Here is a 12825-nt window from a genome sequence, read left to right as displayed (position 1 = left end):
ACCAGCAGTGTGTTAGAGTTCCCTTTTCTCCACATCTTCTCCAACATTTGTCATTTTTTGTTGTGATTATAGCCATTCTAACGGGTGTAAGGTGATATGTTAGTGTAGTTTTGATTTGCATTTCTCTGATGATTAGTGATGTAGAACATCTTTTCATGTGCCTGTTGGCCATCTGTGTATCTTCTTTGGAAAAATGTCTGTTCGTGTCCTCTGCCCATTTTTTATCGGGTTGTTTATGTTTTTGTTGTTGAGTCATGTGAGTTCTTTCTATATGTTAGAGATTAACCCCTTGTTGGATATATGATTTGCAAATATTTTCTCCCAGTTGGTGGGTTGTCTTTTTGTTTTGTTCCTGGTTTCCTTTGTCTTGCAAAAGCTCTTTAGTCTGATGAAGTCTCACTTGTTTGTTTTTTCTTTTGTTTCTGTTCCCCATGTAGATAATGGTATTCAAAAAGATCCTTCTGAGACCAATGTCAAGGACTGTACTACCTCCATTTACTTCTAGAAGTTTTGTGGTTTCAGTTGTTACCTCCAAGTCCTTGATTCATTTTGAGTTTATTTTTGTGTATGGCAAAAGATAATGGTCTGCTTTCATTCTTTTGCATGTTAGTGTCCAGTTTTCCCAAAAACATTTATTGAAGAGACTTTCCTTTCTCCATTGTATGTTCTTGGCTCCCTTGTCGAAAATTAGCTGTCCATAGATGTATGGGGGTTTATTTCTGGGCTCTTGATGCTGTTCCATTGATCTGTGTCTGTCTGTTTTTGTGCCGGTACCATGCTGTTTTGATTACTATAGCTTTGTGTAGTACATTTTGAAATGAGGGAGTCTGATACCTCAAGGTTTGTTCTTTTTTCTCAGGATTCCTTTGGCTAGTCAGGGTCTTTTGTTCCATATAAATTTTAGGATTCTTTGTTGTGTTTCTGTGAAAAATGTCATTGGAACTTTGATAGGGATTGCATTGAACCTGTAGATTGCTTTAGGAAGTATGGACATTTTAACTATGTTGATTCTTCCAGTTCAAGAGGATGGAATATCTTTCCATTTCTTTGTGTTGTCTTCATAGGTTATTGTTCTGCTATCTTTACTCTGTTTTTCCCTTTACCAGTGATTTTATTTCCTAGGTTTTTTTTTGATAATTTTCTTATCGCTCTTTGTGGTCTTTTCTTTCCTACTTCAATAAGTCCCTTTAGCATTTTCTGTAAAACTGGTTTCTTGGTGATAAACTCCTTTAATTTTTGCTTTTCTGGAAATCTCTTTCTCTTTCCTTCCATTCTGAATGATAACATTGCCAGGTAGAGTATTCTTGGTTGTAGTTTTTTTCCTTTTAGCACTTTAAATATCTTGTGCCACTCCCTTCTTGCCTGTGAAGTTTTGGCTGAGATGTCAGCTGATGATAGCCTCATGGGCTTTCCTTTGTATGTTACTTGTTGCCTTTCTCTTGCTGCTTTTAGTATTCTCTGTTTATCTTTAATTTTGGATGTTTTAATTATAATGTGTCTTGGTGTGGGCCTCTTTGAGTTTATCTTGTTTGGTGCTCTCTGGGCTTCCTGTACTTGGATGTCTGTTTCCCTCCTTAGGTTCGGAAAGTTTTCAGCTATTATATCTTCAAATACATTGTCTGCCCCTTTGTCTCCCTTTTTTTGTTCTGGGACACCTATAATACAAATTTTAGTGTGCTCGATGTTGTCCCAGAGTTCCCTCAGACTGTTCTTGTTCTTTCTAATTCCTTTTTCTTTTATCTCTTCATCTTGGGTGAATTGCTATAGTCTTTGGTCCAGGTTGCTGATTCGGTCTTCTTTATGATCTGCTCTGCTATTGAGTCCCTCTAGTGAACTTGTCATTTCCAGTATTATATTCTTCATTTCTGATTGGTTCTTTTTTATATTTTCCAGTTCTTTATTGACATTCTCACTGTGTTCTTCTTTTCTTCTCCCAAGATCAGTGAGCATCTTTATGACTTTTTCTGTGAAGTCTTTTTTGGGGAGATTGTTAATTCTGTTTCATTAAGTTCTTTTTCTGGGATTTTGTCCTCTTCCCTTGCTTGGAACATATTCCTGTGCCTCTTTTTCTGTGCTTATGTCTATGTATTAGGTCAGTTGCCTATGTCTCCTGATCTTGGAGAATTGGCCTCATGTGGGAGATGCCTTTTGAGGCCCAGCGGTGTGCTTCCCTCTCATCACCAGTTCCAAATGTTCCAGGACTGACCCCTGTGTAGGCTACATGTGTCTTTCTGTTGTGGCAGCATTGCTCTTGCTGCAGGTGCCCAGGGTGTCTAGGCTGTTTCCTTGGCCAGCTGGTTGTAATTCTCAGCTGTGTGTGGCTGCTGTGGACCCTTTAGTCACTTTGTTGTGTTTGGGGAGCCCCAGCACAGTTGGCTGCAAGGTCTAAAAGCACATTCCTGTTGCAGTTTTTCAGTTAAGTGAGTAGGCCCTCAGTGTGGCTGGATGCTAGGTTCAGGGGCTTACAGTTGCTGTAGGCCTTTGGCCTGCAGTGCTATTGTGAGCCCTCTTAGGATTGCAGCTGGGTGTGCCTTGCCCCAAGCATGGAGGCATCCAGTTGTATCAGGCCTTAGGCGGCAGGACTGATCGCTTATTTTGCTCTTTGTGAAGCATAGGTCTTCTGTTGCTGATAAGCCCCACGGACCACAAGTGCCTACACACTGTTAACACAGTCCTGGCCATGTACATCTTCTGGCCCCCTGTACCGTATGCAGTCACCCCACTGCAGAGGCCCCCACACATTCCACTAATGCTCCACCCACGCCACTACTCCTTATGCAGGCCCTGCCCTGCAGAGGCAGACACTTGCCTGCCTGCAGAAGATCCAGGCACCCAGTCTGTGCAGGCTGAAAAGTTGCCCAAGGGCTTGCTGTTGGGTGGGAGCAGTCCCTAGGACAGGCTGCCTGCCCTGGCTGAACTAGATTAAATCTGCACTCCAGTGGGTGAGGCAGACCTTGGGCTAACAGGCCAGGGGAAGAACTCCGTTGGCATCTGCCAGTATCTAGTCACCACACCTCTACTAGGTCACAGTAATGGCTGTTGCCAATGTCTCAGTCCCTGGAGAGGTCTCACCTCTCACTGAGATGCACCGAGAGCCTATCAGGTGAGTCTCTTTTCACCAAAGGACTGTGCACCTTTCTTTCTGGTGATTTTAGGTTGCTTTCTGAAATGGGTGAATTTGTGTGTGGGCCCTTTAAGAGATGCCTTTTTTCCACTTATATCCCATAGCTTTTCTAGGGGTATTCCCCATTGTAGTTAATAGCCAGCAAAACCAGATATTATGAGACTCCTCTCAGTTGTGCTGAGTCCAAAGGATGCTGATAGCAGCAACACTCCCCTGCTCAGGTCCCACACTCCTCCAGGGAAGGCTCCATACCTTAGGATTGCTCCTGGCTGGCAGTGATGTGCTGCAGCTTGTGAAAGTGGCTTTTTTTCTCTCCAGAAGGAGTTTCTGCCTCTTGCGCCTCAATCAGGACTGTCCATTCTTGTGGGGGTTCTTTTTATCCAGATTTCAGTTGTTTCTCAGGGATAATTGTTCCAAGGTTAGTTTTAGATTGGTTGTGTTCATGGGAGGAGGTGAGTTCAGAGTCTGCCTATGCCGCCATCTTGACACCAACCTCCTGGTCCTGGACTTTTATTTTGTGGGAGGTTTTTGATTACTGTTTCAGTCTGTTTAGTTGTGTTTGGTCTATTCAGATTCTCTGTTTCTTCTTGATTTAGTTTTGGGAGGTTGTATAAGTCTTAAGAATTTATCCATTTCTTCTAGATTGTCCAGTTTGTTGGCATATAGTGTTTCATAGTATTCTTTTATAATCCTTTGTATCTCTGTAGTGTCCTGGGGGTGTTCTTGCTCTGCCCTCGCTGTCTACCCTCTTGGGGTGCTGGCTTGATGAATGTGCCCCTGCACTAGCTTAGCCATCTCTGTGGGGCTTTCGCTCAGGCTGTGAGGGAACTTGGAACGTGAAGGTGTTCCCACTGAGAGCCCCTCCTTGCCCCTCTTCTCAGAGCTGCGTGGTCCCACACCCTGGGTCACTTCTGCAGAGGAAGGAGATCCTCTTGTCTCCTTCCACTTCCTCTGGGGCGTCCAGCACCTCCACCTTCAGATGTATGGCTGCATGGCTCTCTCAGACGTCTTTTGTATTGTGTGAATGTGCTCTGTTAGTTTATGGATGTCTTTTTTCTTGTATCTAAGGGGAGCTCACTCCATCAAGATGCTGATGTCACTTCTCTTTCTTTTCCTTTTTAAGTAACCTGCCATTTCTAAGTTTCTTGGGTCCCTTGGCATCCTTCCTTTGATTTGGTACAGGTCATAGCGTGACAGAGTCTGCAGCAGAGAAACGTGGTCCCTTTAAGGACAGGTGACCTGGGATTAGAACTAAAAACTCAATTTTTCTAACCCTAGTTTGATATGTTGCCTTTGTCATATACTAAATTTTTCTCTTTGTCTTTGGGTCTATTTCTGGGCCTTCTATACTTTTAGATTGTTTTGACTGATGATTCATGTAGCAGTGCCCCATGCTTTTAATTATTCAGATTGTATAGTACTTTTTAATGTCTAGTAAAGACTATTCTCCCCTGCATCCCCCATTGCTCTTTTTTTGGGCTTTTCTGACTATTCTTGTATGTTTATTTTTCCTTTTGAAGGTAAGAGTCAGTTGTCTGGGTTCTAGAAATGACACCTGTTGATGATTTGTGTTACAGTTGCATGAAATTTAACTTAGAGGGGCCAGCCCAGTGGCGCAGCGGTTAAGTTTGCGCATTCCACTTCAGTGCCCTGGGGTTCACTGGTCTGGATCCCTCATGCGGACCTAGCACCACTCATCAAGCCATGCTGTGGCAGGTGTCCCACATATGAAGTAAAGGAAGACGGGCATGGATGTTAGCTCAGGGCCAGTCTTCCTCAGCAAAACGGGGAGGATTGGCGGCAGATGTTAGCTCAAAGCTAATCTTCCTCAAAAAAAAAAAAAATAATTAAAAAAATAATAAAAAATTTAACTTGGAGAAAATTGATAAATAGGTTTATTAATAAATAAACCTTTATGGTGGTGAGTCTGTCTAGGGACCTAGTATATCTTTTTACTTATTCAGGCCTTTCTTAGTGTTTTTTGGAAATGTTTCATTGTTTGTTTCATATAGAGTTTATGTTTTCTAATTTTATTCCTAGTTATTTTTCACTTTTTTGTTTCTCTTGTAAATGTGATCTTTCATTCTGTCATCTAATTGGTGGTTGGGTTTGTACATAGGAGAGCTATTATTGTCTCTATACTTATTCTTTCATCGCACTACCTTCCTGATTGGTCATAGTTGATCAGTTGGTTTCCTAGGTATAAAAAAGAGAAATTTATAAAAAGCCTTACCAGAGTATAGGGGCATGTTTCTCAGACAGGGATCTTTTGTTTATTTGCTCATGGGTTATTATTCTTAGGTGAGAATAATGGAAAGCCTAAGGCACTGTAGAGGTCGGCCATATTTTATATTTTTTAAAAAAATGCTTTGCTCATGAAAGTAAAAACTTTTCTCATTTGTGAACTCAGATTAGGCAAAGAGACATATTCACAAAGTGTCACTCCCTTCCCCATTCCTTCTACCTTGCTTCCTATCCACTGTCTGTAAGTGATCAGTTGTTTGTTTTTTTATTCCTATTTCTTTTTGCAGAATTAAGCAGATACACATATTTGAATTTCTCCTCCTTCACAAAAGATATGATATATACATATATATAGTCTGTGTGTTTGTGTGTGTATATGGTCAGTGACAGTACTCAGCTCTGCCTCCACCTCAAATTATTATTATTTTTTTTTTGAGGGAGATTAGCCCTATGCTAACTACTGCCGGTCCTCCTCTTTTTGCTCTGGAACACTAGCCCTGAGCTAACATCTGTGCCTGTCTTCCTCTACTTTATATGTGGGACGCCTACCACAGCATGGCTTTTGCCAAGTGGTGCTGTGTCCACACCTGGGATCCGAACCAGCAAACCCTGGGCCACCGAGAAGCAGAACCTGCGCACTTAACCACTGCACCACCGGGCCAGCCCCCTTGAATTATTTTTTATATTGAGAAATAATTTACATATCACAAAATTTGCCCTTTTAAATGTGCAATTTAGTGGTTTTTAGTATGTTCACAATGTTGTGTAACCATCGCTGCTGCTTAATTCCAGAATTTTTGTCACTTTAAAGGAAAGCCCATACTCATTAGCAGTTACTTCCCATAGCTCCTGGCAGCCACTAATCTACTTTCTCTCTCTCTGGATTTGTCTGTTCTGGACATTTCATATGTGGACTCATAATATGTGTGGTCTTTTATGTCTGTCATCTTTGACTAAATGTAATCTTTTCAAGGTTCATGCATGTTGTAGCATGAATCCAATATTTCTACCTTTTTATGGGTGAATAATATTCTGTTGTATGGATAAAAACATGTTTTATTTATCTGTTCATTAGTTGATGGACATTTAGTATTGTTTCCATTTTTGGCTATTATGAATAATGCTGCTATAAATATTTTTGTGTAAGTTTTTGTGCAGATATGTGTTTTCATTTATCTTTGGTATATACTTGGGAGTGGTAATTGCTGAACTCTCTCTGTTTTTGAGAAACTTCCAAATTGTTTTTCAAAATGGCTGTGCCATTTTGCATTCTCATCCGCAGTGTATGGAGAGTCCCAAGTTGTCCGCATCTTCACTGACACTTGTTATTGCCTCTCTCTGGTACAGCCATCCTAGTGAGAATATAGTGCTATCTCGTTGTGGTTTTGATTTGCATTTCTCTAATGATTAATGATGTTGAGCATTTTTTCATGTGCTTATTGACCATTTGTGTATCTTTGGAGAAATATTCATCTAAGTCTTACTCATTTCAAATTGGGTTATTTGGTTTTCTGTTGTTAAGAAAGAGGTAGGAATTCTTTTTATTCTGGATTTTAATCCCTTAGCAGATATATGATTTGCAAATATTTTCTCCCATTCTGTGGGTTTTTTCACTTTCTTGATAGTATCCTTTGATGCACAAAAGTTTTTAATTTTGATGAAGCCAAGTTTACTTTTTTTCTTTTATTGCCTGTGCTTTTGTTGTTATACCCAAGAAATCATTGCCAAATCCAGTGTCTTGAAGATTTTTCCCTAGGTTTTGTTCTAAGAGTTTTATACATTTGGGTCTTTAGTTCATTTTGAGTTAGTTTTTATATATGGTGTGAGGTAAGGGTCCAACTTCACTCTTTTCCATATGAGGATATCCAGTTTTCTCAACATTGTTTTTTGAAAAGGTCGTTCTTTCCCCTTTGATGGAATCTTGGCACCTTTGTCAAAAATCATGTGAACCATATTTGTGAGAGTTTATTTCTGGGCTTTCTATTCTGTTGCATTGATGTATATGTCTGTCCTTCTTCCAGTACCACACTGTTTGATTCCTGTAGCTTTGCAGTAAGTTTTGAAATTGGGAATTGTGGGTCTTCCAACTTTCTTCTTTTTAAGGTTGTTTAGGTTATTTGATGTCCCTTGAGATTCCATATGAATATTAGGATGGGTTTTTTTTAAAATTTCTGCTAACGGTTCTAATGGGATTTTGATAGGGATTGCATTGAATCTGTAGTTCGCTCTGGGTACTATTGTCATCTTAACAGTGTTTAAGTCTTCCAGTCCATGAGCATGAGATGTGTTTCCATTTATTTGTATTTACTTCATTTAGCAAATTTTTTGCTACCTCAGTGAAATTTATTCCTAAGAATTTTATTCTGTTTGATGTGGTTCTTCCCTTGACTTTTAAGAGTTTTGTGTGAAAATACATATATATATGTTGCAAATATATTTTTCTTGGTTTTCAATTTTTCTTTTGAATATGGTAATGTTTTTTTTTTTTGCCTTGCAAAAGTTTATGTAGGCATTTTAATATTTTGTTTTCTTGTACCTTGAATTTTAGTTATGGTTAAAAAAACTTTCCCTTCACCTAAGTTATAAAGAAATTCACCCATGTGTTCTTCTAGTACTTGTATTGTTTCACTTAAAAAAGTTAAGTCCCTAATCCATTTGGATTTATTTATATGGAATGAGATATGGGTCAAATTTTATCACTTACCAAATAATAATCCTGTTGTCTCCAAACCTTTTATTTATAAAAGACCATATTTTCCCTCCTAATGTGAGATGCCACCATTGTTGTATTAAATTTTTGTATGTACTTGGATCTGTTTCCTAAGTGTCTTTGTTCCACTGGTCTTTGTGTTTATTTTTAGACTATTCCAAATTAAGAGAAAGAAGTTTAGGATTTCGTATTAGGGCTGTTTTGAGTAGAAACTGTGTGTTACGCTTCTTATGTGAAATGCATCATTTTTTCTCTCTAATTATTAGGGTTTGTTATTTTTATAAATGGAACTGTCATTCCATCCTCTGCTTCACTTTTGCTCTCGAATTGGTGGGACTTCTTTGTAGTAGTGAATGAGGGGGGCCTGTGGCACAGTGGATTATTTGAAGTTCCAGGTTTTGCTAGGAGTCATTCAGCCCTGCCTGGGAGCCACATCTGATTCTTTATCCTTTTCATTCCTTTTTGCTTACACATTCTTTGCTTTGAAGAAGTGGGTAAACCACTATATTTGGGTTTATTTTATTCTAATTATATTAGATAAATAAATCTTGAATGTTTCAAGACTAATTGACACTGCCAAATTGTTTTATGTGAACACATGGTGGCCTCTGGAAAAATGATTTATCTATCTTTGAAAAATTAATTGTGGTATGTGGGGGAGTATGAGGGGTTATAGGACCCATTTATGTTACCTGGTGAAACTAGGTGACTGATTAACTTATTTACAATGTGTTAGTGTTAGGTAAGAAGTTTTTGTCAACAATATAGTAGGTCTGTAATTTTAGAAGTTAACTGACATATTATCAATATTCTTATAGCAGAAATAAGAAGGATAAAAAGAGAGAAAAAGAAAGGGACCACATCAGTGAAAGAAGAGAGAGAGAACGGTCAACCTCTACAAGAAAGAGTTCTAATGACAGAGATGGGAAGGAAAAGCTGGAGAAGAACAGCACTTCACTTAAAGTAAGCAGCAGTCATTCAGTGCTTAAGCACTCAGTTAATGGTTGAGATCCGCTTTATTGTATTGAACTAGTTTCAGACTAAAAGCTCCTTTAGGGCAACAGTGTCTTGTACATTTTTGTTATTCTATAATATTTATTAAATTGATAATATTTTTAAAGTAAATTTTTGAAGGGATGAGGTAAGAGCTAATTAAAATTTAAACAATTGCATTCCTTATTTTAGAGAATCATAGAATGGCATACAATAATTTTTAGACTATCTATAGATAACAAATGTATTTGATTTTATACTAAGATTTCTACTTCAATGCCATTTTTTTCAGTATATTTGTTTCAGCAAATTTGACAAATGTTTGTCGTCATTGGTTTTGTAATATATACTGAAATTAGGTTTGTGGAAGTAGAATAATTAATAGAAAAGCAAATTCCACCACATAAGGATTTTTTTGGATAAATATTTAAAGTATTTGTGAATTATGTTAATTCCCTTATTATACTGGTAAGTATATTTGTATTTAGAAATCAATTATGAGTTGTGGAGCTTTTATCTTACAGTTTTGTTTCCTCTCATACTCATAGAAGGTTGTCGTCATCCTCAATAACATTGAGAACATCTCTTGAGCACTTACCGTGTGCCAGACATTGGTCCCCACATGTTCTCATTTAATTCTCCCTTAAGCTGAGGTCAGAATTTGGACTGTTCTTGAACAGCTCTTGCTGTGAGGAATAGTGACTTCCTTTCCTATATCCCCTTATTTTTGCTTCTTTGATACCCAGATTACAGATCTGTCTTGGCACCTTTTTTAGTCTTTTAGCGGATCTGACCCACTTTTTCAAGTGAGTCAGCAACATTCACTTCAACATTCAACTAAGGAATACTTCCTTAGACTTTCTGTTCACCTATTTTAATTCAATTTCCGCGAATTGTCCATGTTTTATAAGTATAAAGGACATATTGATAGATGTTTGCATATCCTATTTATATGAAAAGGTAATGGCAGAAAATATCCAGTTTTATTAGTTCACAGAAGATAAAGTCATGTATTTTAGCCATAACCCAAGTTAATAGCAGGCAGCTCTTGAGAAAAATATTAAACGTATACCATAACATTTATTGTAGGAAAAGGAGCACAATAAAGAACCAGATTCAAGTGTGGGCAAAGAAGTAGATGACAAGGATGCACCAAGGACTGAGGAAAACAAAGTACAGCAAAATGGGAGTTGTCAGCCAAATGAAGAAAACCTCTCTACCAAAACAGAAGCAGTATAGGACTGACAAATGCACCTCTGAACACGCGCTGGAATAAAATCCAAAGCTTTTAATTCTCTCAACAAGATGTTAAACAGTGAAGAAATCCAGATGAGCATAAAAATATGAACTGACAGCTTTTCTAGTTGTTAGGTGACTTTGTGGCCATCTTGTTACTGAGTAAGAAAGTAAAGCATGGACGTGATGAAAATAACAGATGTTACCCAAACCCCTCACATTCTAGAATCTGTGCATTTCCATGGTGGCTGACACACTTGTTGTGTGGTTTGTTAGTGTTTGCCGAGAACCATTACAAAGAAATGGGACAGCAAAGATTCAAATTTGGATTATCCATAAAGACTGAAGATAAGCATTGGAGGCTCTCTTTAAAAAAATGCTAGTTACTGAATTTTGTATTGTTTTACCTTTTTTTCCCTAAATTTCAATATATACAGATTGATGGATGATGTGCTTGAAATTGGTGCAAATATATACACACTTGTAAGTGCAGAGTATGTAAGAAGTTTTAACATTTACTTCACAGGATTTGTAGTGATTGTGTTAAATTCTCACTATTGTGTTTTCTTTTGCTCACTGTTTAGGACAGCAGTTTTTCTTTAAAATAGTTTTACAGATTAAAATTGCTTAAATAAGTGGATTAAAAAAACTGACAATGCATGCTACTGTTCTCTTTTAAAAGGAAGAGCAACTGTGTTGAATACTAATAATAATGTATTAGTATTCAGTGTTTAGAATCATTGGGTCTCCCCACAAAGTGAGCATTTCTTTTGAACTTGACATTTCCAAGCTTATTATGAATAATACTGCAGTGTGTATTGTCAGCCGTAGGTGGCAAAAGTGCCACTATAAAAAGAAAACTGGGTTTTCAAAATGGGCTATGGGAGCACAAGCTGAAGCTTTAGTGCCTTCTACAATGTGGTATACTGTTTTCTAGAATTTTATATGTGGTAGTTACTCTCAATTCATATGGAATTTAGATGGATATTCCATTCACTCCCAAAGAGAAGTGTGCAAGTGGTATGTCAGAAGAGCTTCTTACTTAGTTCACCCAATATGAGAGGGAAGTCCTATTTTCAAGAGTGATTTTAGAGCTTAAAACAACAATGCAGTTTTGGGACCATCAGTTTTATACTGTGATAATTGAAAATGAAGCATGTTCTTATTTTACTTAAATCAAAGCAGACTCTTTAGTTGTCTACATCGGATGGCCTTAATTATTACCTCTCAATCATCTTCTCATAAATGATGTGCAGAAATTATACTTAAAGGAGAATACATGAGGTGGTTTTATGTTTAAGGGTATGTTTACTTGAGTTTAAAATACAGGTCATCCGTCATTCTTAGGCTCAATTTTTGCAGAAAGTATGCAAGTAGTAAAATGACAACATTGCTGATATTTTCCCCCAAAACCATAACTCATAGTGTCAGAACTCTTTCATTGTTGTTATATTTCCAAAAAGTTATACCTTTTAATTAGCATGTTATTAAAAAAAATCAAGTATAATTATTTTAATGCAATCTAATACAATCAAATTACTCAGTTGCCTTACCTCATGGGAAGAGTTACTTATAGATTTAAAAAGCTGAGTAGCACATCAGTTACTTGGTTTCAACTTGAGTTTTCTTTTAATATTAATACTATTGAAACTTAAGTATTTGGTGGAGAATGGAAAGAATTGCCCTTATTGCAAGTAATGAAACCTGGTTTGATTATGAAGCTGCTTGATTACTCTTCATGTGTTCAGAATTACTGTGTTTTTTTTTTCCTTTTTGTCACTGTACATTAAAAGTTTTGAAAATGCTTTACTATGTAAAGTATAGATGGTCATTTTAATCATTCAACCACATACGGTTGGCTGGTAAACAGCTTATTCTGATACAAGAATGCTTGGGTGCATATGGAAAGATTGAAGGAGTGTGTGTCTTGCATCAACAGCTGTCTTATTTATGATATGTAAGTAGAATAGAGCAAATGTTTGAATCTTTGTTATTTTTAGTACTGTTTCTCTAATAAAGCTAAGTATTTTAGAGGAAAGTATTTGTTTATGCATTTCAAAACAGCATCTTAGTTTTATCTTGTTCTTGTTTTAGTTGGCATAGAAATTCTTTTGACATGGAGAATGCATGTTTGTGTGGTGTCTATAAAACAATCATTTAGAGTTTGAGTGTTTCCTTGTACTCTGGACTCTATTAAATGTTTTTTATGTTGGTAGTTAACACATTTAATTTGATTCCTACTGCTAATTATTTTTCTTGCTGATGATATTTATTCAGCTTTCAAATAATCATACTAATCTTCAAAGACATTGACTTGTAAAAAAGTTGGGCATGAGTAGGACTACAAGAGATCTGGACAAAGTGAAATCATTTTCCTAAACGGGCTTATGGGAGCCACGCTTTCTAGGATCGAGCGAGAATGGGGGAGCTGTGTGTGTGGGAGAGAGAGGTTTCCTCTCCGTTCACTTTTAAGAGCTGATATGTTTCTCTTTGTCTATTATTTTCTTTGAAGGCATTC

General features: G+C 37.4%; 1 protein-coding gene across 5 annotated transcripts in view; it reads left to right on the top strand.

Moving 5' to 3' along the window:
* The window catches only part of SREK1 (splicing regulatory glutamic acid and lysine rich protein 1), a 44080-nt gene extending 31544 nt beyond the window's left edge, over positions 1–12536 (top strand). For 4 of the 5 annotated variants that reach the window (XM_046671461.1, XM_046671465.1, XM_046671464.1 and 1 more), the window contains 2 exons: positions 8897–9041; positions 10161–12536. In XM_046671461.1, coding sequence (XP_046527417.1) covers positions 8897–9041; positions 10161–10310 — 295 coding nt within the window. In that variant the 3' untranslated portion in view covers positions 10311–12536. The remainder of the gene's footprint in view (positions 1–8896; positions 9042–10160) is intronic. The other variant, XM_046671462.1, reaches the window with a different exon arrangement.
* Positions 12537–12825: the final 289 nt, after the last annotated feature.

Source organism: Equus quagga, chromosome 9 (genome assembly GCF_021613505.1).
Source record: "Equus quagga isolate Etosha38 chromosome 9, UCLA_HA_Equagga_1.0, whole genome shotgun sequence".
In the NCBI taxonomy this organism is placed as follows: Eukaryota; Metazoa; Chordata; class Mammalia; order Perissodactyla; family Equidae; genus Equus; species Equus quagga.
This window is presented reverse-complemented; position numbering and strand designations above follow the sequence as displayed.